This window comes from Rousettus aegyptiacus, unplaced genomic scaffold, assembly GCF_014176215.1.
Source record: "Rousettus aegyptiacus isolate mRouAeg1 unplaced genomic scaffold, mRouAeg1.p scaffold_m13_p_3, whole genome shotgun sequence".
Classification (NCBI taxonomy): domain Eukaryota; kingdom Metazoa; phylum Chordata; class Mammalia; order Chiroptera; family Pteropodidae; genus Rousettus; species Rousettus aegyptiacus.
The window spans coordinates 125811450-125838315 of record NW_023416306.1 but is presented as its reverse complement, the minus strand read 5'-3'; the positions used below and the strand labels follow the sequence as shown (position 1 = coordinate 125838315).

At 34.3% G+C, this 26866-nt stretch overlaps 1 protein-coding gene across 5 annotated transcripts in view; it reads right to left on the bottom strand.

The window, feature by feature from the left end:
• The window catches only part of TEX9 (testis expressed 9), a 158486-nt gene that overhangs the window by 22672 nt on the left and 108948 nt on the right, over positions 1–26866 (bottom strand). For 4 of the 5 annotated variants that reach the window (XM_036218298.1, XM_036218299.1, XM_036218296.1 and 1 more), the window contains 5 exons: positions 26190–26272; positions 24396–24574; positions 21629–21711; positions 21123–21296; positions 10928–11062 (listed from right to left, as the gene is read on the bottom strand). In XM_036218298.1, the coding sequence (XP_036074191.1) occupies positions 10928–11062; positions 21123–21296; positions 21629–21673 (354 nt within the window). In that variant the 5' untranslated portion in view covers positions 21674–21711; positions 24396–24574; positions 26190–26272. The remainder of the gene's footprint in view (positions 1–10927; positions 11063–21122; positions 21297–21628; positions 21712–24395; positions 24575–26189; positions 26273–26866) is intronic. The other variant, XM_036218297.1, reaches the window with a different exon arrangement.

The following is a 26866-nucleotide window of genomic DNA, read 5'->3' as shown; positions in this document are numbered from 1 at the left end:
TATAAATAAAAAACAAAAACAGTAGAGGCAAATCAATGACACCAGATTTAGTAAGCCTCTAGTAAGACTGATTAGGAAAAGAAAAGAAGACACAATTATCAATATCAAGTATGAAGGAGGGAAACAACCCATGAGAATGTAAGAGGAACATCACTACGAATTCTACAGTTATGCAAAAGACAATAAAGGAACAATGTAAAAACCTGTATGCGGATAAATTTGACAACATAAAATGGACAGATTCCTTGAAAGACATACCCAAATCACACAGTAAGATACAAACAGCTCTATATAAAATATTTTCATGCCAGTAAAAGAAATTGAATTTGAAATCTAAAATCTTTCCACATGAACTAAGACTTTTTTTGAAAGGGTCAAACAAAAAAATTTTTTTTAAAAAAAACCAGTGAAGAATAACAGGGACCACATGTAGCTTACAAAACCTAGAGCAGTTATTAGCTGGTCCACTGCAGAAAAAGTTTGACTATCCTTGGCCTGTGTAGAAATCTAAAGACTCTAAAATAAGTGACTTTAGCAAAGTTTCAAGATACAAATTCAGTATAAAAAAGTTGTTTCTCAATTCTAGCGACAACTAGAAATTGGAATTTTAAAAATTTATAATAAAAAAATGAATTACTAAGAGATAACATTGAAAAATATATACAAGACCTATATATATACTGAAAACTATAAAAAGGTGATTAGAGAAAATAAAGGCTTAAATAAGCAGATATTCTCTATTCATGATATGAATGACAATATTATAATGTCACTTTTCCCCAGACTGGTCTACAGATTCAATGCAATGCCGATCGAAATTCCAACAGGACTTTTTTTAGAAACTGGCAAGGTGATTCTAAAATGTATATGTAAATACAAAGGACCCAGAATAGTCAAGCAATTATGAAAAGAACAAAATCATACTATGTGATTTTAAGATTTGTATAAAGGTTTAAGAATCAAGATAGTGAATTATTATTAGCATAAAGAGATGTACAGATCAATGGAAAACATAGATTTCAGAAATAGATCCACACATTTCTAGGCAACTGATTTTCAACAAGGTGCCGTGGCAATTCAATGATGAAAGGATAACCTTCTCAACGAATAGTTCTGCACATATGGCAATAAGTAATCCTAACCTTTATATCATACACAGAAACTCAGTTACACATAAAAGCTCAAACTCTATAACATCTATAAGAAAAGATAATTTAAGTTTAGTGATAATTTAAGTTTATCAAAGTATTCTTAAGTAGGAGATGAAAAGCATAAATTCAAGAAAAATAATAAATTGGTCTTTATTAAAATTTATAACTTTGTCAAAAAAACTGTTAAAAATAAAAGGCAAGGGATATTTGCAAAGCATATTATCTAACAAAAGACATGTAGTTATTATATATAAAGAACTTTTAAAATGTTTATAATAAATTGACTCAATTAAAAAAAAATAAACCAAGGAAAGAAAAACTAAGGAAATACAAAAATATGGTTTTAGTTAATAATGTTATTGATTCACTTATTAACCATAACAAATGTACCATACTAATGTATATCTTCATAGCAAAGGAAACCATAGATTATAGAAACAGTATACTAACTTCACAACTTTTATGTAAATCAAACTGTTCTAAAAATTAAAGTTTACTTTAAAAAATTCTAAATGAAATAAAGACTTGTACAGACATTTCACCAAAGATATCATGACTCTAGTGAACAATCAATGGATCAAAGAGGAAATTAAAAAGGAAATAAAGCATCTTCAGGCAAATAAAAATGGAAACACAACGTCCAAAACTTGTGGGATGAAGCAAAAGTTCTGAAAGGGAAGCACATTGCATAAATGCCTATATTAAGATAAAAAATTTCAAATAAAAAACAATCTGTGTTAATGGATGGGAAGAATATTGTTAAAATGTCCATATTATTAAAGTCATCTATAGATTCAATGCAATCCTCATCAAAATTCCAGTGGCTTTTTTTAAAACAGAAGTAGAAAAGCAATCCTAAAATTTATATGGAACTACAAAAGACTCAAAATAGCCAAAGGAATCCTGTGAAAGAATAACAAAGTAGGAGACATAACACTTCCTGATTTCAAGGTACCTAAAAAGCTATATTTATCAAAATAGTATGGTACTGGCATAAAAACAGAAACATAGACCAATGAAACAGAATCAAGAGGCAAGAAATTAACCCATGGCCATATGATCAACTAGTATTTGACAAGAGAGCCAGGAATGTGCAGGAATAACCTTTCCAATAAATGGTGATGGGAAAATTGGATATTCACACGTAAAATAATGAAACGACTCCTATCTTACACCACCAACAAAAATGAACATGAAATGACTAAAGACTTAAATGTAAGACCAGATTATAAATCTCCTAGAAGAAACATAGGAGAAAAGCTGCTTGATATGGGTCTTGGCAATAATATTTTGGAAATGACAGCTAAAGCACAAGGAACAAAATGAAAGATAAACAAGTAGGATTACATCCAACTAAAAAGCTTCTTCACAGCAAAAGAAATAATCAACCAAATGAAAAGGCAACCTATAGAATGGGAAAAAATATCTGCAAACCATCTATCTGCAAGGGTTAATGTTCAAAATGTATAAAGATCTCTTAATAGCAGAAAACCAAATAATCCAATTTAAAAATAGGCGATAGACCAGAACAGACATTTTTCTTAAGAAGATATACACATAGCCAACAGGTAGGTACATGAAAAGGTGCTGAACATCACTGAATATCACTAGGGAAATGCACATCAAAACCACAATAAAATATCACCTCACACCTCTTTGAATGGCTATGATAAAAAAGACAGCATATAACAAATGATGAAGATGTGGGGGAGGGGGGTACCCTTGTGCACTGTTGGTGGGACTGTACATAGCATAACCACAATGGAAAACAGTGTGAAAGCTCCTCAAAAATTAAAACTAGAACTACCATATGATTGATGAGAAACTTTCCAAACCTATGGAAAGAGCTGGACACTCAAATCCAAGAAGCTAACAGAACAATTTCAATGCAAAATGACCTTGTCCAAGGTAACTATATTAAAGCTCTAAAAAGTTAATGACAAAGAATTCTCAAGGCACTTAGGGAAGATAGTAACCTATAAAAGAAACTGCATTAGATTATCACTGGTTTTTCAGTAGAAACTCTTCAAGCTAGGAGTGAATGGAATCAAATATTCAAATATTATAAGAGAAATGACCAACAAAGAATAATATATCTGACGAAGTTATCCTTTAGCTATGATGGGGAAATAAAGCATTTTCCAGACAAACAGAAGCTGAGATTTACCACTCTAAGACCTGCATTACAGTACATGCTGAAAGGACATCTTCTACCTGAAACAAAAAGGCAAAAGGATACAAAACTGTGAGATGACAAAGACAGAAAAGAAGCAGGAAATTGCAATTCTATTTCACCTTTTTAACCAGGGTTAAAGATGGTAAAAGCATTTTTTAAAAAAATAGCTACTTCAATTTGGAAATGAACACACAGCATAAAATGGGATAATTTGTGACAATAAAAAACACAAAAGGGAGGGGGAAAACTGAATTTTGCACAGGTCAACGGAGATTAGATGCAATAAGAAGAAAAGGGGCTATTGTATGTATGGAACTTGTTTTCTGTGTAGACATACTGGTAACCACAAAACAAAAATCTAGACTGGAGACTCATTACATAAAAGAGGAAATGGAGGGAAAAAATTGTAGAATACCACAAAACTAAAACAGCAGACAGAAACACAAGGAAAAAGAAACAATCGAGATATAGAACAACTAGAAAACAAAAAGTGGCTATACGAAGTCCTCAAATATCAACAGAGCTCATAGACCAAGTTCTCATATATCAATAAATCTAAATCCAAATGGACTGAATTAATCAATTAAAAGGCACAGAGTAGCAGGATGGATTTTAAAACTATATGCTGCCTTCAGGAGACTCATCTCAACTACAAAGATAAACACAGAGTCAAAGTAAAGTGGTGGAAGATGATACTATAAGCAATCCAGAGAAAGCAGCTGTAGCTGTATTTATATCAGATAAAATACATTTCGAGATAAAAAAGGTAACGAGAGACATTTTATAATGATAAAGACAATACATCAAGAAGACATAAAACTTATCAATACACGTACACCCAATATATATGAACCAAAATATGTAAAGCAATTACTAACAGAAAAAGAAGACACTGACAAAAACACAGCTACCCCATTGACAGCAATGGATAGATGATCCAAACAGAAAATAAAGAAATATCAGCATTAAATGACATATTAGACCAAATGGACATAATCAATATTTATAGGGCTTTTCATCTCAGAACATCATAATATACATTCTTCTTTAGTGCATATGGAACACTCTCAAGAACAGACTTAATGTTAGAGCACAAAACTAGCCTCCATAAATTTAAGATTGAAATCATACCAACGTATTCTTTGACCACAACAGTTTGACACTCAAAGTCAACTGCAGAAAGAAAGCTGAGAAAAACAGAACTATGTAGAGATTAAACAACAAGCTACTGACCAACTACTAGGTCAAAGAAGAAATACAAGATCAAAAAATACATAGAGACAAATGAGAACAATAATACAACGTATCAAAATTTTGGGGATGCAACAAAAGTGGTACTAAGAGGGAAGTTTATAGAATTACAGACCTACCTCAAGAAACAGGAAAAATCTCAATCTAACATTTTATTTTAAAGAACTAGAAAAAGAACAAATGAAACCCCAAATTGATAGAAAGAAAAAAATTTGGAGTAGAATTAAGCAAAATAGAGAAAAAGACAATAGAAAAAAATAATGCAACTAAGAGCTGGTTTTTTGAACAGACTGACAAACCTCTGGCAAGACCCACTAAGGGAAAAAGAGAAAAGACTCAAAATTAGAAATGATAAAGGAGAAGTTGCAATGTATACCAAAGAAATACAATGGATTATACAAGAATACTATGAAAAGCTATATGCCACCATATTCAATAACCTAGAAGAAATGGATAAATTGTTAGAAATATATAACTTTCCCAGAGTGAATCATGAAGAACTGGAAAATCTAAATAGACTGATTAACAGTAAGGAAATTGAGAGTCATTGAAAACCTTACAAAGAACAAAAGTCCAGGACCAGATGGTTTCACTAGTCAATTCTACCACAAATTGAAAGAATATTTAACACCTATCCTTCTCAAACTTCCAAAAAGCTGAAAACGAGGCAACATCCCCAAATTCATTTTATGAGGCCAACATCACCCTGATACCAAAAACTAGCAAGGACAAAGAAAATTATAGTCAAATATCTCTGATCAATATAGATATACAAATACTAAACAAAATACTAGCAAATTGAATACGGCAATACATTAAAAGGATAACACATCACAATCAGGTGGGGTTCATTCTAGTGATGCAAGGATGGTTCGACATATTGAAATCAATCAATGTGATTCACTACATTAACAAAATAAAGGATAAAAATAATATGATCATATCAATAGATGCAGAAAAAGCATTTGACAAGATATATTCATTAATGATTAAAACAGTCAATAAAATGGTATAAAAGGAGAGTACCTCAACATAATAAAGACCATATACCTCAATATAATAAAGACAAACCCTCAGCTACTATCATACTCAATGGTGAAAAACTGAAAGTTTTCCCTCTAAGATCAGGAACAAGACAAGTAGGCACATTCTCACCACTGCTACTCAAAATAGTAATGGAAGTCCTAGTCAGAGAAATCAAGCAAGAGATAAAAAAAATAAGTCATCCAAATTTAGAATGAACATGTAAAATTGTTTCTTTTTATAGTTGACATGATTCTATATATAGAAAACTCTAAAGATTCTACCAAAAATCTAGAAACAATAAACAGTAAAGTTGCAGGATACAAAATCAATGTACAAAAATCCACTGCATTTCTGTATACCAACAATGAAATATCAGAAAAAGAAATGCAATTTGTGATTGCAACAAATAGGATTAAAATACCCAGGAATAAATTTAACAAAGGAAGTGAAGGACCTATACGCTGAAAACTAAGACTGTTGAAAAGAATGGAAAGATGTTTTGTGTTCATGAATTGGAAGATCAACGTAGTTAAAATGGCCACGTTATCTAAAGCAATGTACAGACAATGCAATCTCCATCAAAATCCCAATAACATTTTTTCAAAGAGATAGGACCAAAAAAAAAAAAAATCATCAAATTTGTATGAAACCACAAAAGATCTAAAAGAACCAAAGCAATCCTAAGAAAAGGCAAACATGTCACACTGTCTGACTTCAAATGATACCACAAAGAAACAATAATCAAAGCATTATGGTACTGGCAGAAAAACACAGAGACCAATGTAACAGAAATGAGAGCCCAGAAATAAACCCACATGTAAATGGGAAACTAATTTTCAATGAGGGAGCTGAAGACATACAATGGAGAAAGGAAAGCCTCTTTAATAAATGGTGGTGGGGAAAATTGGAAAGCCACATGCAAAAGAATGAAACTACACTGCTATTTGACACCATATACAAAAATTAATTCAAAATGGATTAAAGACATAAATATAAGACTTGAAACAATAAAATACATAGAAGATACACAGGTTCTAAATTATGGATCTTGGTCTCAGAGAGGCTTTTGTGAACTTTGCCCCAAAGGCAAGGGAAGTAAAAGCAAAAATGAATGAATGGTACTACATCGAACTAAAAAGCTTCTGCACAGCATAGGAAACCCATCAACAAAAAGGCAACCAACCAAATGGGAGAAGATATTTGTAAACACCAGCTCTGATAAGGGGCTAATATACAAAATATATAAAGAACATACAGAACTCAACGAAATAACAATCCAATTAAAAACAGGCAGGGGACCTGGACACTTTTCCCAAGAAGGCAAACAAATGGTCAACAGACATATGAAAAGATGTTCAAATTCACTAACTATAAGGGAAATACAAATTAAAATCACAATGAAATGCCACCTCACACCTGTAGAATGGCTATTATCAATAAGACAAAAACAACTGCTGGAGAGGATGTGGAAAAAAGAAACCCTCTACTGGTGAGAATGTAAATTGGTACAGCCACTATGAAAAACAGTATAAAAGGTTCTCAAAAAATTAACAATAAAGCTACCATAGAGAGACCCAGGAATCCCTCTTCTGGGTATCTACCAGAACAATCTGCAAAGATTTATTTATAAAGATATATGTACCCCTATGTTCATTGCATTATTATTCACAGTAGCAAAGGCATGAAAACAACCTTAGTGTCCTCTGACAGATGACTGGATAAAGATGTGGTATATACAATGGAATACTGTTCAGCCATAAGAAAGGGTGAAACACTGCCATTTGCAACAACATGGATGGATCTTGAGAGTATCATGCTGAGTGAAACAGGTCAGACAGAAAGGTACAGGAAACATATGGCTTCACTCATATGTGGGATATAAAACAGAAAGCAACAAACAGAACAAACAGACTGAGACACAGACAACAGTGTGGTGATTATCAGAGAAGGGGGTTGGGGGAGGATGAAGGTAAAGGAGGTCAAATACATGCTGAGATTAGATTTTGGGTGGTGAGCACACAGTGCAGTAAACAGATGATGTATTATAGAATTGTGTACTTGATACTTATATAATATTATTAACCAATGTCACCCCCCCAAAAAAATTTAATTTTTAGACAGAAGAATATAAGGAGAATTCAGTGAAAATAGAAAACAGAAAATAGAGAAAACCAAAAGTTGGTTCTCTGAAAAGATTAACTGATAAGGCATTAACAAGATTGATTAAGGGAAAAAACAACTCACAACAGCTAAATCTCAACATTATGCCTAGCGAAAGAAGCCAATCACAAAAGAATACATTCTACGTAATTCAGTTTATATGAAATTCAAGAACAAGAATATCAGAACAGTAGTATCTCTGAGAGGAGGACGTAGTGCTTGGAAAGGACACAAGGTTACTTTTGGGGGGTGGTGAAAATATTCTATATAATTGATTAAAGTGATAGTTACACAGATAGATGTACAAAAGCCCCAACTCATAAAATTATACATGTAAAATATGTGCATTTTATTGTATGGAAAGTAATTCAATAAAAAAAAAATTCACTCAACTCTTTTCTGTCCCTCCAGCTCTACCCTTTAGCTAAGCTTCTTGAAAGAATACATCCACTGTCTTCATTTTCTCACCTGTATTCATTTTTCATCCCCTTGAATTTAGCTTCTTCCCTATCACTCTACCAAAACACATCTGTGTTGTTGAATTGAGCCAATTTTTTCGGTTCTTATAGAATTTGACCACACCTCAGTAGTAGTCAACAATGCTGATGACTTCTTTGGAAATATTGTACTGGAACTTTTCGAAGTTCAGCTTTGGTTTCTTGCCTCTCTCCTCTTACTCTTGTCTTCCTAGTCACTAGTGGCTTCTGCTACTATCTCTGTGCAGGCTCCTCCCCTAAATCTTAATACCCCCCTTTGGATTTCTTGGAGTATCTTCAAACTTAACATGGTTTGAAACAACTCAGTCTTCTTCCTCGAACCTATTCCAGTGTTGCTTATTTTAGTGAATGGCCCCATGTATCTAGTTCTGAAGACTAGAAGTCAAAACATCCCCCCCTCAACTTAAGCTTCCTTTTCTCATGATCCCATATATAGTCCATCACCACATCCTAGTGATATTCGCTCCTAGGTGTATGTTTCAATACTTGTTTTCTCTCCATTTCTACCACTAACAGTTTAGTCCAAGCTACCTCATATCTCACTTACATAGTTACTCTTAACCAGTCTATCTGCATTCATTCTGGCCTCCTTGCAATCAATTCTCTACTCTTCAAACAAAAATACTTTCCAGATGCATATCTGATCATGGCATAGTCTCCCCCAAAGCAGTGGCTTTGCACTGCTTTTTGGATAAAATTGAAAATACTTAACATGACCTGAAGGACCTAGATGGTTTGGACTTTACCTATATTTGAAGTCTCACTTTGTAACACTCCCTTCACATCCATTCCTTTAATTGCCTTCTGTTCTTTCCTGCCATAGAGCTATTTTTTACATACTAGTCCTTGTGTCCACAACCTCTCCCTGGCATGTAACTGTTATTCAAATCTTAGCTTAACATTATATTTTTAAAAAGCATTCATTGACCTGGTTACCTGCTTAAAGCACCATCTATCCCCATCATGGCATTTATTACAGTTGCCCTTTACTTTTGCTTGATGAATTGTCTAAATAACATCCAATTTCTTCACTCATAAGGTGCATGACTACTAGGACTACATTTATTTTTTATTACCTTTATGTCTCCAGCCTCTAATAAAGATCTGGCAGGTGCCTAGCAGGCCTCATAAATATTTCTAAATGAATTCATGAAGAATTAGAAATTATCTGTTCATAAATGAAGTAACATGGACTTATTAATATTTTAAATGAGCTTCAAGCAACCATCTATCAAATGTCCTGTTTTTAAGTAGAATTCCAGTTAAACCATCACATATTTGTCTTTCATCATTTCTTCCTTCAGTGTGTTTCAGAGGCAATTACTGTGTTCCAGACACTGAGGCACAGCAGTGAATGAGACAGTTGGGGTTCTTGCACTCACGCGGCATCTGGTTTAAGTTGAATGACATCATTTCAAAAGTCACTCTAAAACCAGATTACTTGGTTTCCTAACCTCTGCAGAGGGTAAGTTTATTATTATTTTTTAAATAAATCTAACTTTCTGATGACTATAGGCAATCTTAGACCCCAATAACTTACTGTATATCCCAAAAACATCCCCAAAACAAGAAAAGTTAGAAATAAGGCAAGACTTTTTAACTTGTTCATTTAATAACTTCTATTAATAAATCCTTGTCATTATGCCATCAGTGGCTCTTGAATACGAACATAGCCTGATTATACAAACTGTTTCACAAGAATATCTTAAAACTCTGTAGTCACTGTAACATATTTGCCTGTTAAACACGTTGGAGGACTTATCAAGTTCAGTTTTGTTCTATGTCCTATAATGCTACTAATTTAATCCCAAAACATATCGTTTTATGTATGTAATGAAGGTGGCTCCTAATTTCATTATCCAAGCCATTGTTAAATTCTTAAATATTGTTCTAAGGGAGAGATGCCAATGGAGCATTTCAGCTTGACACAGAACCAAAAACTAACAGCCAATATTTATAGAGTGTACAAAGGTTTTCACACACATCAGTATTTAAGCCTTCATTTCTTCAACAGATATTTTAGAAATTGAGTGCTAATTCTATGCCAACCTTTAGCTAAATACTTGGAATACAGTATTTTCATAATAGTAGTTATGAAAATGTTATCTCAGAACCAGTGACATCAGTGTCACCTGAAAACTTGTTAAAACCGCACATTCTCAAGCCTACTGTATCAGAAACTTTGAGGGTAGGGCCCAGCAACCTATGTTTTAACAAGTACACAAGGTGCTTGCTCAAGTTTGAGAACCACTGACCTATAAAATAGCCCCTGGCATTATATATTAGAAAATGGGGTCTCAAAGAAGGATAAAACAGACTTGAGAAACAAGAGACTTTTCCCCATCATTTATCTCCAGAGATTAGAAAAGTATTTGGCATAAAATATGAGCATAGTATTATATGTGTTGGGTGTAAAAAACAAATGAATATTTGTTGTATGAAAAAAATGAATCCTCCAAATAGTTATGCTATCACCCAATCATGGCAACAGTCCAAGCAATTTAATCCTAACTTACTGAAAATGTACATATCGATAATAAATGTATTTTTGGAAAGAGAAATGTTCACCATGACAATGAGAATTATAATGTAAAAATTATTGATTCTTGCCTAACGAGGAAGTTAGCGAAGGTAATCACTAATACGACTATTCAATTTTTCCATACCTTGTTATTTTGCCTTAATTTGCTTAGCTCCAATTTATACTTTTCTGCTTCTTCTAGAGCTCTATTCAAGCGAACTTCTGTAGCATTTTGACTAGTAGAAGCTTGTTTTTGAAGTCGTATTTTATTTTCTAATTCCTGTAAAGTAAAAGAGATATATGGAGCATTTATAAATATATCATAAGCTTCCTCTACTATTTTGCAACATTTAGTTCATTCTCCCCACTATAGAGTAAGCTTCTTGAGGATAAGAACTGTCTTAATTTCCAAATTCCCAGCACTGTAGTGGCATATAAGAGGCACTGGTGACATGTGTATTGAACAGAATTTATTTCATGATACTTAACTCACTCTTCTTTGCATAGCCTACAATGCCTAGTACAGAGCCTTATACAAAGAACATAATAAATATCATGGAACTGAAATGATGCAGTTAAAAATACAGTTCTCTTTTTTCTTCTTTTATACACTTTCTCCTGGCTGTTTCACTGTGTTTTATTTCAAAACTGATCTCTCTGGCTCTGAGTAATTAAGGGGAAAACAAAACAAAACACATGCTGCTCTTTATGTAAGTTTCTAAACAAATCAAACTGTGTATGAATACCATCTGCTATCACCAGCCTTCTTCACAGCTTTGTGGGTGGTAGCTTACACTAAGAGCAAGCCCAATTTATCTCACTGTTCACATGGAAAATGCAGAAATTCTCATTAGCTACAAAGTCCACAATTCTTGGTAACTGTAACCTACTTCATAGAAAAATGAAAACCATCCTTCACCACATGATGTCCCCTACTACTGAATCAATACTGCCTGTCCTCCTTTGTGGGAGAAGTGGAAAAAAAAAAAAAAAAAGGATAATCAGAAGAATAGTATAGCAGGAAATTTTCTTATATAAGTAAATCCACTAAAGACAGGGAAAACTTTTTCAAAAACTTGAAAACATTTCTATTTTCAATCATCCTCAAGTACTTTTTACAAAATGCATACAGGATATCAATATTGTTATGAGTGAACTTCGATCCTGAAAATACTCAATAAAGTAAGTCTATTATTACAAAAAATTTGGCAGTTTTCATATTTCTAGAGAAAAAATTTATGAAAAATCTGAAGCCCTGAATTTTACATTAATTTTAAAAGAAAAAAACTAGATAACATATAAAATCAAATTTTTAACACTCAGCTACTATGAGATCCAAGGAGAAATAATTTGCCTAAAAGGTAGGGACTGACAAGAGAGTTCAAGTTTTTCATTCCAGACCTTCCATTTGAAGGGAATTAGGAATTTGACAGACTAGGATCACTTTTGTAAGAACGTTACAGGTTTTGTAACTGGTTCAAGGTTATTCTATTTGACGGCCTGTGGCCTAGTAGAGAGAGCGGTTAATCCTTAACATTAAAAGCCAGTGTGTCTATTTTCAGAGCAAGACCCACTCCTTTTCTTAGTGTGGTCAGTTTTAAAATTCTTAGGGAGAGAAGCACTTTTGTTGGTGACTAGAGAAGGGAAATCAAGACCTTCTGTCTTGGTGAACACTATAATTTGGGGAAGCAATTGCTGAACCTGGCTCCTCCATGTAAAAGCTTTGGCACTTAGACCTACTGAATACTCACGAAACACCTTCACTTAGGCAGATTACAGCTGAGCCTTTTTCAAGGACCCAGCCTTGAGACAGCAAAGTGTTTTACAGACTGTCTGAATGGAATATGGGACCATTTCTAGTCCATTGCATAAAGACTTTAAAAAATTCTCAGTGACATCAGAAACATGGCAGAGTGAGAGATGCCCCCAGATCTCTCCCTTTGAAACAACAATAGGCTGAACAACTAAACTCAACGAAAAGCACCCAACCTGCACACAAGCACATCTGAGTGAGGGATCTACAAATAAGAGCTACCACAGGTCAAAACCCCGGGAGTCACGTAGTAGATTGGGAGAAACAAAGAAGTGCCTCTCATAGCCAGAGCTCCCTGTAGGAGGAGGGGTAGGAGAGAAGGTGCCTGAGAGAGCTGTGAGCTCGACACAGTGGCAGTGCCCAGGGACCAGGTCAGAAAGCAGGGAAGTGGGGATGGCAGAAAAGCAACGGCTGATTATTAACAGTTGCGGTTGCAAAACATGAAGCCAAGCTGCTGCTCCCGTCCTCCAACTCAGAGGGCACCTCCCCCAATATCCTCCAAAACCAAACACCAGGAGGCCCAGGAGAATCTGAGCAAACACTACCAAAACTGTAGATAACACTGACGGACTGGGGCTGAGGGTAGCAATAGTGATTGAATATTTATAAGAAAAAAATGCATTATTAAGGTTATATATAAAGCAGGGATCCAAGAGGCTTAGATAACACCTACTGGAAACCAAAAGGAAAATACCTTCTTAGCAACAGGCTAAAGAAAGACTTTTATATAATAAATCTTCTTTCTGGGGGGAAAAAAAATCAGAATACGTTTCCATTGATGACCAGGTGGAGAAATAGTCCATTAAGCACTATGAAAAACCAAGATATCCTCCAAAAAAACAAGTTTAAAAACACAGAAACATGTGACTTAAATGACAGAAAATTCAGGATGGTACTTCTGGAAAAACTCAAAGAGAGACAAAATAATTCATATCAACAATTCCAGGAATTGGAAAAAAAAAAAAAAAAAACCTAGATCAGCAGACTGAGTTTTTTAGCAGAGAGACTGAAACCCTAACAAAGAACCAAACAAAACTTCTGGAGATGAAGAACACACTAAAATACATGAAAAATAAAGTAGCAAGCTTAGGAAATAGAGTCGACCAAATGGAGGAAGAATCAGTGATATTGAAGACACAAATCTAGAAATAAATCAGAAGGAAGAAGATAAACCAAAGAATGAAAAATAATGAAAGAGAAATACAAGAACTAGCTGACAACATCAGGAGATGAAACATAAGAATAATGGGTATTATGGAAGGTGAGGACAGGGAGCAGGGACTAGAAAGCATTTTCAGACAAATAGCTGACGAGAATTTCCCACACCTAAGGAATGAGCTGGAGCTTGGAATTCAAGATGTCCACAGAACACCCAATTATCTCAAGCCAAAAAGGCCTTCACCAAGACATAGTGTATTAAAATTATCAAAAATCAACGACAAAGACAGAATTCTCAGGGAAACTAGACAGAAGAAAGCAATAACTTATAAAGGAAAACCCATCAGATTATCGTTAGACTTGGTACAAACCTTACAAGCCAGAAAGGAGTGGAATCACATATTCAAAATATTAAGTGAAAGGAACTACCAGCCTAGAATAATGTATCCAGCTAAGCTCTCCTTTAGATATGAAGGAGAAATAAAGACCTTCCCAGACATACAAAAATCGAGGGAATTCTCTACTATGAGGCCTGTACTACAGGAAATACTGAAATGGGTCACTTAAAACAAAATGACAAAAAAATACATACACGCACACTTATATGTGTATGTGTGTGTGTGTGTGTGTGTGTGTGTATACACACATACATATATATAGCATAAGGTGACTATCAGGCAAATAGAAGCAGAGGAGTGCAACCTTTACTAAAAACAGGGCATTATAAGCTTAAATAATAATAAAAGAATTGCTATAGCAAGATAGTAATGAATGTTCAGGATATATAGGGACAAACTGAGACAACGATGACTGAAAAGGGGAGGATTCAAAGATCTACATTCACAAAAGGGAATGGAGATTTGGAACATGCAGAAGAAAATGGGCGACTGTATATATATAACTATCCTTTACATATTCATCATAACAGTAACCACATGCTAGAGATTCATAACTGAAGTACATAACAAAAAACAAGAAGGAACAGAGGGAAAAACCACAAAAACAAACGAAATTTAAAAAATGGGAACACAAGGACAAGGAAGCAATGAAAACATTGAGCTACCAGAAAGCAAAAGATAAAATGGCTATAAAAAGACCTCATATTTCAATAATTATCCTAAATGTAAAAGGACTGAACTCAACAATAAAAAGGCACAGAGTCGCAGAATAAATCAAAAAACAAAACCGAACCATATGCTGCCTCAAGGAGGCACATCTCAGCTCCAAAGACAAATATAGACCCAAAGAGAAAGGATGGAAAATGATATTTTAAGCAAAAAGGCATTCAGATAAAAGTGGTAGTAGTGGTACTAATATCAGATGAAATAGACTTCAAAATAAAAAAGGTAAAGAAAGATACTGAGGGACACTTCATAATGATAGAATCATACACCAAGAAGACATAACACTTATTAAAACCTATGCTCCCAATCAGGGAGCCCCGAAATATGTAAAGCAAGTACTAACAAAACTAAAGGGAGACACAGACCAAAACACTATCGTAGCAGAGGACCTAATACTGATACCCCACTGACAGATACGGACAGATTATCCAAATAGAAATCAATAAGGAAATAATGTCCTTAAATGACACATTATACCAACTGGGCATATCAACCACATACTAGGACACAGAGATAGCCTCAACAAATATAAGAAGTTGAAATCATACCGACCATATTCTCTGATCACAATACTTTCAAACTAGAGATCAATTGCAAAAAGAAATCAGGAAGAACTACAAATGCATAGAGATTAAACAACCTGCTACTGAAGAATAACTGGGTCAGAGAAGAAATAAGAAAGGAGATCAAGAGATACACAGAAACGAATGATGATAGTACAACATATCAAAATTTTTGGGACACGGCAAAGCTAGTCATAAGAGGAAAGTTCATATCATTTTACAGGTTTATCTCCCAAAACAAAAATGAGCCCAAATCACCAACCTAACAATTCATCTTTAAAAAAAAAACTAGAAAAGGAAAAACAAATGAAGTCTAAAATCAGTAGAAGGAAAGAAATAATCAAAACTAGAGCAGAAATAAATGAAATTGAAAAAAAATAGAAAAAATAAATGCAACAAAGAGCTGTTTCTTTGAGAAGGTTCATAAAATTGACAAACCCCTTGCATAGACTCACTAGAGAAAAAAGAAAAAGAACACAAAAAACAAGGATGAAAGAGAGGAAATTATGACTGATATTGCAGAAATACAAAGGATCATACAAGAATACTATGAAAAAGTATCTAACACCAAATTTAATAACCTAGAGGAAATGGACCAGTACTTAGAAAAATACAACCTTCCTAGACTGAATCAAGAAGGTCTAGAAAATTTAAATAGACTGATCAACAGTATGGAAATTGAAACAATTATCAAAAACCTACCAAAAAGTAAAAGTCCAGGACCAGATGGCTTCGCCAGTGAATTCTACTGAACATTCAAAGAAGATTTAATACCTATTCTCCTCAAACTCTTCCAAAAAAATGGAGAGGAAGCTATATTTCCCAACTCATTTTATGAGGCTAATATTACTGATAAAACCTGGTAAGGATAACACAAAAAAAGAAAACTACAGACCAATGTCTCTCATGAATACAGAAGCAAAAATCCTAAATAAGATACTAGTGAACTAAATACAACAACATATAAAAAAGATTACACACCACGATGAAGTGGGTTTCATCCCAGAGGCACAGGGATGGTTTAACACACGCAAATCAATTAATGAGATACATCACATAAACACATTAAAAAATAAGAATCATATGATCATATCAATAGATGCAGAAAAAGCCTTCAACAAGATACAGCATCCATTTATGATCAAAACACTTAACAAAATTGATATAAAAGGAAAGAACCTTAATATAAAATGGGCAGAGGACCTGAACAGACACTTCTCTCTAGAAGACATACAAATGGCCAACAAATATTTGAAAAGATACTCAACATCACTAGCTATTAGGGATGCAAATTAAAACCACAATGAGATACCATTTCACACCTGTTAGAATAGCTATAATCAACAAGACAAGTAATAACAAATGCTGGAGAGAATGCCGAGAAAAAGAAGCCCTCATACACTGCTGGTTGGACTGCAAATTGGTACAGCCACTATGGAAAACGGTATGGAGGTTCCTCAAAAAAACTAAGAATTGACCTACCATATGATCCAGCAATCCCTCTACAGGGTAATTACCCCAAAGACTTGAAAACCTGTATCTGAAAAGATATTTGCACACTGATGTCCATAGCAGCATTATTCACAGTAGCCAGGACATGGAAGCAACCAAAGTGTCCTATAACAGATAACCGGATGAAGAAACTGTGGATATACAATGAAATATGCAAAATTCCATTGAATATACAATGGAATATTGCTCAGCCATAAGAAATGATGAAATACTGCCATTTGTGACAACATGGATGGACCTTGATATAATTATGCTAAGCGAAATAAGCCAGACAGAAAAAGCTGAAAACCACATGATATCACTTATATGTGTGATATAAATCTAAAAGCAACAAACACGAAAAACAGAGACTCATGGACATGGACAACATATTAGTGGTTACCAGAGGGTGGGGGGTGGGGAGAGAGGGAAGGTATATGGGGTAAAAGGGGTCAAATATGTGGTGACAGAAAGAAATCTATCTTTGAGCAGTGACACACAATGCAATATACATATACCTTACTGTTGTTGAATTGTACACCTGAAACTTACTGGATTTCGTTAACCAATGTCACCATAATAAAAAAAAGAGAGTAACGCAAATCACCATAATAATTCAAATGAGGAATAATGCAATGAGAACAAATAAATGATCAGATAAGGTTCTAGAAACAAGAAACAATAAGCAATAAACCTGGAGTCTGATAACCTGCCACCTGTGGTAGACCAAGTTTCCACATCTGAAATTAGGAGTAAGACTATCTACACCTATTAAGACTTTCCTTATTCAACACATTTATCAAGCACTTACGAGGTGCCAGGTACTATTCAACATGATGAGCACATGATAATTAACTAAAATTTCTCCTTTCATAAAGTTTGCCCTGTAGAGGAAGAGAGAGATGAGAAGCACATACATATGTACACACTCATGTAATCTGGTAGGGATAAGGGTTATGAAGAAAAATATGGGTGAGGAGACAGAGAAATGGGGGAAGGGCATAATTATTTAAGATAAAATGGTTAGGGGGAAGGCTTCTAAATGAAGGAATGATTCATGCAAAGATCTGGAGGAAAGAATTAGACTAAAGGAACAATGAAGACAAAGATTCTGAGGCAGAAATCCACTTAGCATATTCATAGGTCACTTAGATGATCCACCTTGGCTTCAGCTGAGTGACACAGGCATAGTGTTAGGTCTTCAGCTGAGTGACACAGGCATAGTGTTAGGTCTTGAGGTAGCAGAAACAGGCAGGAGGAACTTAGGTAGACCTTGTAAACCCTGCCTAGCAGTTTTGATTTTATTCTGAATGTCACAGGAAGCCTCTGGAAGGTTTAAGTAGGGGTGTGTGTGTGTCTGTGGGTCATGATCTAAGTATTTTAAGGATTGCTCCAGCTACTGTAGTACTGCTACTGAGTGTAGGAGGTCATTGGAATAATACAGGTAAAAGACAGTAAATAGCTTGGGCTATGGTTGAAGTAATGTGTTTTTGAGAAGTGGTTAACTCTATGTATTTTGAAGACAAAACTGGCAAAACTTGTTGGATTGAATGTAGGTGTGGGGAAAGAGAAGGATTAGAATGACTCTTGGATTCTGGCATGAAGTTTTCCTGAGAGAGAAAAGAGAAGCAGGTTTACACAGGGCAGGGGAAGCAAGAGCTCCATTTAGGACATATGAATTTTAACATCCCAAGCAGAGATATCGAAGAGGCAGAAAGAAGTAAAAATCTGGAGCTCAAAAAAGAGGTCAGAGGAAGAAATAGAATGTGGGTTTGACAAACAAATGGATGGTATATAAAGCCATGGAAATGAATGAGAGCATCTCAGAATTGGATGTAGACAAGTGAAAGAACCAAGGACTGAGCTTTGGGCACTGCAAATGTAAAAGTAAGAAAAATTAGGAAGAAAATCAAGACTGCAATGCTTCAAAAGCCAAATGAATAGTGTTTCAAGGAGGGATTAATCAACTATGTCAAATATTTTTGAAATGTAAATCACTATGAGGAACGATAACTAACTAGAACTTGCAATGTGAATTACTGGTGACCTTGTTAAGGATAGTTTCAGAGGCAGAGCAGAGATGGAAGCCTAACTGGAGTATTTTCAGGAGAGAATGGCAAAGGAGGAATACAGACATTGAATAGAGACAACTATTTTAAGATGCTTCACTGTAATGGGGAACAATAATATAGGGAAGAAGGAGGTAGATGTGAGGTCTACAGTGGTTTTAAAATATATATACATATGAAATTACATAGCATTTTTGTATGCTGATGTGAATAATCCAATAGATAGAGTAAATCTGATTTTTGCAAGAGAAAGACAGACAAGATAATTATAGAAACAATGTCTTTGAGTAGAAGAGAGGGTGTGGGATCTAGTATAGAGTGATCAGCTTTAGATAGAAGAGGTAGTAATGCATCATAATGAGGGAGAAAGCAGAATATATGGACATTGAGGCAGAAAAATCAATAGATTTAGTGACAGAATGAGGAAGAGTTATCCTTTGATTCTGTTTTCTTAGTAAAATAGGGGGCAAACTCATGAATTGAGAATAGGAAGGTATTGGAAAAATGAGATGAAAAGATTATCTGTAAAAAAAAAAAAACACCTCTGAAAGTGGGAGGGGGAACTGACCTCTCAAAAAGTGGAAGAGGAAAACAGCACTACACTTGGTATTTATAAATGATTTTAAAGTAGGAACAATCTACTTGGCAGTATATTTTTGTCCAGCCATAATCAATCTACTGGTCATGAGGAGGCCTGCAGTAGAGGGTAAGTTAGGAATGACTAGGGTTGAGTTTTACCCACACGCCACATAGGCAGACAAATTAAAAATATAGGCAATGTATAATTGTGTGTCATGGAAACTAAGCTGGGGAAGAAGAGAATAAAGAACACAGGAAGGGGCAGATCTATATAATTAAAATATTATGAGAGTATACAACTATTATATGTACATTTGTATATGAGAGCAACTCATAAACCGTACACTATTAAATAAGGTACCATTGTTATCATGGCTTTCTAGTATAAAACAGACAAAAATGAAAAAAAGCTTTTTTGCAAGATAAAGAAATGACTTCAAGTTGAAAAAATGCTTTTGAGAAGTTTTGCCATGAAAGTAGAAAAGACCAAGGCATCTTTAGGAAATGACAAAGAGCTCAATTTTAGTTGGAGCAAGGTAACGAGAGCAGACTTTTTCTTTAAAAAGGGAGTTACTAATGATGAGTGTTCATGTGATATTATCCATGGTCAGAGAACCTTGTGCAGTGTACCTACTTACTTGAATTTCACCAGAAAAACAAAACAGATATTAAGGCTTCCAGCCATGATGAAATAATAAGGGTCTACCATAAAAAAAAAAAAAAAAAACAGTTAAGCAATTAGAAAAAAATAGTCAAAATACTCAATAACTGTTTGGAGATATGTGAAAACATTAGGATTGCTGATCCCAGAAAGAAGGTAAACAAATGAGGAAGTCCTACAATTACTCCTGGCTGGAGGCAATATCCACACTATGGGTACAGGAAGGAGAAAACGATAAGAGGTCTGGTGAGTTGAAACAGAGATCAGAACTGGAGGAGACTGAGTGAGCTAGCCACAATTTGTATAGAGGATCAAGTAAGCAGAAACTATATTAGGAAAGAACTTAAGGAATCTACATAGGAAATCCTTTGAGTCTGCTGAGGAGTAGGCCACAACTGCATATAGGGAAGCTTAGCACAGCAAAGAACAACCACGGAGTTGTAAATAGAACAATTCCCATAGCTCACACATAGCAGGAAGACATTTCAGCTCTACTTGCCAGAATGAACAGTCTGGAGTGATCAGCTGGGGCACTGGGTGATATCCTATAAGGTCTCTTTAGGGAAAGCTTTAGTGGTACAACTGAACAATTCCTGAGGCTACTCTAGACACACCCTAGCAAAACTTAAAACCAGGTCTTAAAGGGACTAAGCTTGTGACTTTCCATCACGAAGGCAGAGAACGTAATTGTAGTGCTCACCTCCTCTCATCACATCAAAATTACAACTAAATTATAAAACAATTATCACTGAGAATCACCTGAAGATGACCTGAAAACAGCACAACAAAAGAACTAAACTCAAAGTAGTGGCTATACAAACATGTAACTAATGTTTTATTGCATCTTTGACATCGGGTTAGGAAAAAGAGCAAAATAATTACCCTTTCTACTGAAGACAGCTGTTGCTGTAATCCATCACATTTTTTGTTTGCTTCTTCGAAAAGAATTTTATATTTTTCTGTTTGAGACTGTTGCAAATTAATTGTTCGCTGCTGTCTCACACAATCTTCTTCAAAATTTTTTACTTGAGACTTTAAATCCTGGATTTCATCTTCCTATAGTTATGAAATTATAGGTTATATAAAAAACACACAAGATTTGCTATCAAAACAAAGAACTTCATGTGATCTTTGATTTTCACCTTCAAAAACAGAAGTCTGATGTTTTGTATTTAATAGCTTACACTTGTAAGTCAAATAGAGAAAATTCAAATATAGAAAATTCAACATCTCAGAACAGAATAAAGTTTAGTTTTTACATACAACTTTTGAATTCAAAATTTAACTGAATTATATCTCGATGAAACTATTTTAAAAATATAATTGAAACTGCTCTTAAATGTATTTGAATATTAGAGCATATATATTGAAAAGTTTTAAAAACTTACCTTTTTATTGCATTCACATACAACATTATCCAATTCCTCCTGCATAACACGAAGTTTAGCCTTCAGAAATCTGATCTGTGCTTCTGTGGATTTAAATAATTATATTTATTGCCTTTCACTGAATCTAAGATGTCATCAACTATAAGACTATTCTATTATGAGGGAAAAAATGCTCAAGATGGGGAGCCTAACAGGAAATCTCTGTTTGGAAACACTAAAGACCTTAAATATCACTAATGTAAAAGTAAACAAAAAACAAGTCCACCCAACAGAAACAAACTGTTTATATCTCAACAATGGAACCAAGTAAAGAGGAAAACCACCAAAAAACCACTACTGAGAATATGAACCATAAACCAGTATTCACGTTAGTATGAAAACTGAATTTATACTTACCAAAGTGGTCCAAAATACCTCAAACAGAATCTAAAGTGGTCTCAAGTCAGTATCGTCCCTAGGTGATTGGCAGAAATAAATACAAATCCTCTCTAGCAAAACTATTTCAAATCCAGCCATTGTGTTTATAAAATGCCTTTGACTCCAAGATACATCCCAGTTTTACAGAAGTTAAAATGTACTGTATGTGTCTTAGAAGAGAGTCCCCAAACCCCAGGCAGCAGACCGGCACTAGTCTGTGGCCTGTTAGGAACTGGGCCACACAGCAGGAGGAGAGTGGCAAGCGAGAGTAAAGCTTCATTTATCCGTAGTTGCAGCCACTCCCCAGCGCTAACATCACTGCCTCAGCTCCACCTCAGATCAGTGGGCATTAGATTCTCATAAGAACACCTGTCCCTGGTGTCAAAAAGGTTGGGGACAGCTATCTTAGAAATAAAGAAATACACTAACATCTTACTGTTGAAGCTTTCTCCCACAAACCCTCATTAAGATCTACCTTTATTATTTCATTGCTAGCAAAAGTTCTTTATTTAATAACATCAGCTGTAAACCTTTGAGGTTTATAGGCTTTCAAACATAAATAAAATGAAAAATGAACTTAGAACTCCCTAGTAATTCATTCGATAATTTATTCTAAAAATATACATTAAGTCTCTACTATGTTCCAGGTACAGTAGGGATATTACAAGCCCTGGTGGAGTTTACCTTGAGTTAACACTCTGAATCATCTCTGAGGAGTCATTAGAATAAATCTTGCAGAGTACAAAACATCTCCATACACACTTCCAAAACTCGTAATAGGTAGTGTCCCCAGTATTACCATGGAGATAATGAACTTTGGTTCTAACCCACCTCGATTTCTCTAGTCTCGACTCTCCTAGCCTCTCATGTAATGTCAGGTTAGCAGGGGATAGAAGGAAAATGATGAATTCAAAAGTGTGAGGTTTGCAGTAGTTTGTCTCTAGGGGAAAAGAAGGAAGAATGGGAGAGCATGGCTTTTCCCATCTCTTTCTTTCCCCAACTCTATCCTTAGCAGTGTTGTCAAGGAGCTGACTGCTCTCCTCTTTGCAGGGCCACACCATTAACGTCCTTCCCATCCCACTCCAACTTTTAAGTCTTACAAAGGAATTCGTGCTGCTAAACTACTTTTTGATTTCCCCCTTCTCCACCACATGTGACCCTAGGAAATTATCTGGAATAAACAAGAGGAGACACCAAGGCCAAAATTATCAAAAGGGAAGATAGGAAGGCAAAGTGATAGAGAGGTGATTCTGCAATTGTAAAAAGTAGTAATTTACAGTAGTTTGTGCTGATTCCCTGTATCTGGGAGAAGGAACATTGTAACAGGGCCATGAATGACCGTGTACTAAGAAATAGCCAACATCTGACCATTCATGTCTTTGAAGGCATCTTAACAGAGACATAAAGGCAACTTCCTACTTCATTTAACTTCCCCCCTCACAACTAGCCCCAGAAAGCTTTGATAAGTCAGTAAATGTAATAAGTACATAAATAAATTGCTCATTTATGACTAGCATGCAGCACGATAATCATTACACATATAACTCTTATGATTTTCACAGAATCAGAATTTTAAAGATAAACTTTGTTATCATCTAATACAAACTGCTAACGTTTCAAACTAATAAATTGCTATTTCAGAGGGGTTAAGTAGCTTGACTGAACTCATAATTACTTATAGTTCAGCATTAATTATGTTCATATACATGCAATAGTCTCATTTTTTGTTTACAATAGCATAGGTGGTTCCGCTTACATTTAACAATTTTGGAGGCATTACTGGTAACTAAAATAACGTTTTTAGATGATCTAAACTTTGTAATATTTTTCTAATGGTATGAAGAAAATGAGTTTACATGAAAGAAAATTACATTCACTAGAAACTCATTTGATCACTTGACCTGAAAATATATCAACAATTCATTTATCCTTTTTGCATTGTTAATTTATATGCAATAAATAGAATACAGTAATATTAAATTTAAAAATTCAAGAAAACATTTTAATTTTAATGTTTTAATGATTGGCTTTAACTTAGTTGAAAAGTGGTCAATGAAACAATACCACATAGCGTTTTTAAATTTTTTATAATGAAAAATACCAAATATGTCCACAAATAAAGACACTAGTTCAATGAAACTCTGCTTAACCATCATCCATTGTCAACAATTATTGACTCATAACCGATTTTATTTCACCTATAATTCCACTCATTCCTCCCAACACATCCCATTAGATGAATCTGAAACAAATGCAAGGCATCTCAATACATTTTTAAATGCAAAAGAAAAGTTTCCAAATATATTTTTCTTAGTAATTTTGATATGAAAATAAACAAAAGAAAACCTACCTGTTCCAATGTCTTTACTAACACCACAAAAAATATCGTCATCTACATAATCAGGTAAGCCTTCTTCTTCCAGTTGTTCTTCAATTTTGCTAACTGTTTTTGCAAAAGAAAAGTCTGAGAAATCCTCCGGAATGGCAACATCATTAACAGTTTGTACATCAGAGTAGTTCAATTTTACACTAAAAAAGAAAATACAAAAAAGTGTACATTATCATAATGCAATATATATACACCTTACTTCTAAATTGTACACCTGAAACTTACTAAATTTTGTTAACCAATGTTGTAAGAAAAAATAAATTAAGAAAAATTTTTAAATGTACATTATATTTTACAAATATAGAAAGTAGGTATGACTCTTAGATATGACTTTTATTCAAGTAAAAAAAACAGATCAAAATTATTATAAATTTTAAATTTTTGAAATCTATACTTGATACTTTCAAGGACTATTTTAAAGAGACTTAGCAGACTTTCAAACTTGAGGGATTATACAACCACAGAGTTAGAGAAGGCTTTACAAGGCCAGTTCATCTAGATACTGCTTCCAAATAGGTAAACATCAAAACCAAGAGTACTGAACTTGGCCTCCTAGGACCAAACTAGCCTGTGGCTTTTAATTTTATATGCTGCTAGAGAAGAACTGTACAAATTGATAGCACTCTAGCCATAATTCTTCAAACACTGAAAAATAATATCTCTTGAGAAAGAATTACAGAGTGAATAGTTATTAGGTCGAACTCAACAATTTTTCAACCTAAAGAAACATATTCTAATCAGGATCAAAGTTGATCAAAATGTTGATTTTTTTTTTTAATGAAGGGAAGAAATATGAAATAAGTCATTTCTAAAGGGATTGAGGAATGTGCCAGGCCTAACCCATCAAGTTTATGGTCACAACAGCCTTATTTTTTTTTTACTTATTTTAAGTCTAACTTACTTTTAACACATAAACAAAGGCTTCTGAATTCTATTTAGAAAAACAACTGTTCTTTACAAAGTAAAACCTAAAAATAAGATAACCCTTTCCAGTTATGTGAGTATATACTTATGAATGTAGTATATATACTCTTCAATCAATTTCAGATTTTCTCTTCCTATCCTTTACTATTTTTCACTTTTATTGGGGGGGGAGTTACTTAGCCAATTAAAAGGCACAAGAATTAACAAAGATTTTTCCAGAGTTATAATGCAATCATCAGTTTAGGTAAGTAATAAAATACATAAATTTAATAACTTACTGTAAATAAGAGGCTGGTTGGTACAGCCCACTGCAGATGTGACCCTCCCTTTTCTAGAAGGTCTCCAATCCAAAGAGCCTCCTCTTTGGTCCCATTTTATGCTTAAAATACTAAAAACAGTCTCGAATTCTTTCTCATTAAATCAACAGAACATAAATTATAATTGTACTATAGTCTTATTTAGAGCATGCCAAATCATTCTTTATCTCGTTATATACGATAATATATGGTGCCTTGTTAAATGCTCAAAAAGTATGAGAACTAGGCAGAAAAAGACACTTAGGTTCTAATTATAGTTCTAAGAAATTATCTCACTAAAAGTAACATCTTAAAAACTTGAATTGTGATTTTTCTAAACAGTGCAAAATTAACTGCTCTAAGACATTTCTGAGTAGAAAAAGTTTTAAATTATTGAATGTGGATAGATACATATTGTGCAATTTTGTATATTTGGGGTATAAAAAGATTTGGAGAAACAGAACAAGCTTAATAACAATGATGATATTGTCAATTATACATTTTTAAAAACTATACTTTTAAAAACATACTATACCTTGAATTTGTTTTCCTTCCTTTATTTGCAGAGTTTAGTTTGTTTTGAACCTTGTTTACTGGATCAACATTTTTGGTCTTTGGCTACATAAAAAGAATTTAACTATTAATTAGATTCTAACCATTTGCCAAGGAAAGCAATTCTGTAGCACAGACTTACTAGTTTGCTACATAAAAAAATTATTTTCTTTAAATTTATCAAGTTGTGTTTTAAAGCAGGAGTCCGCAACCCCTGGGCTGCAGACCAGTACTAATCCACGTCTTATTAGGAACCAGGGGCCACACAGCAGGTGAGTGGCAGGTGAGCAAGCGAAAAAGCTTCATTTGTTTTTGCAGCTGCTCCCCAGTGCTAGCATCACCACTTCAGCTCCACCTCAGATCATAAGGCATTAGAATCTCATAGGAGCACCAGTCCCTGGTGCCAAAAAGGTTGGAGACTGCTGTTTCAAAGAAACCAGAACTGTATACCTGGAAAAGACCTAGATAGCACTAGGACCAAGAGAGTCAAAGATAAGGAAAATGAATCCCAAAGAGTCAAGGCTATTTAGTCAAGGATGTTAAACTGGACATTCTGACTCACAGAACTTAGTTCTCCTTACTGATTATTCCCCAGACAAGCCTTCATGTATATTGTCACCTCAGCCTAGATTCCCATGGGTAGGGAATTTGTAGATTCCA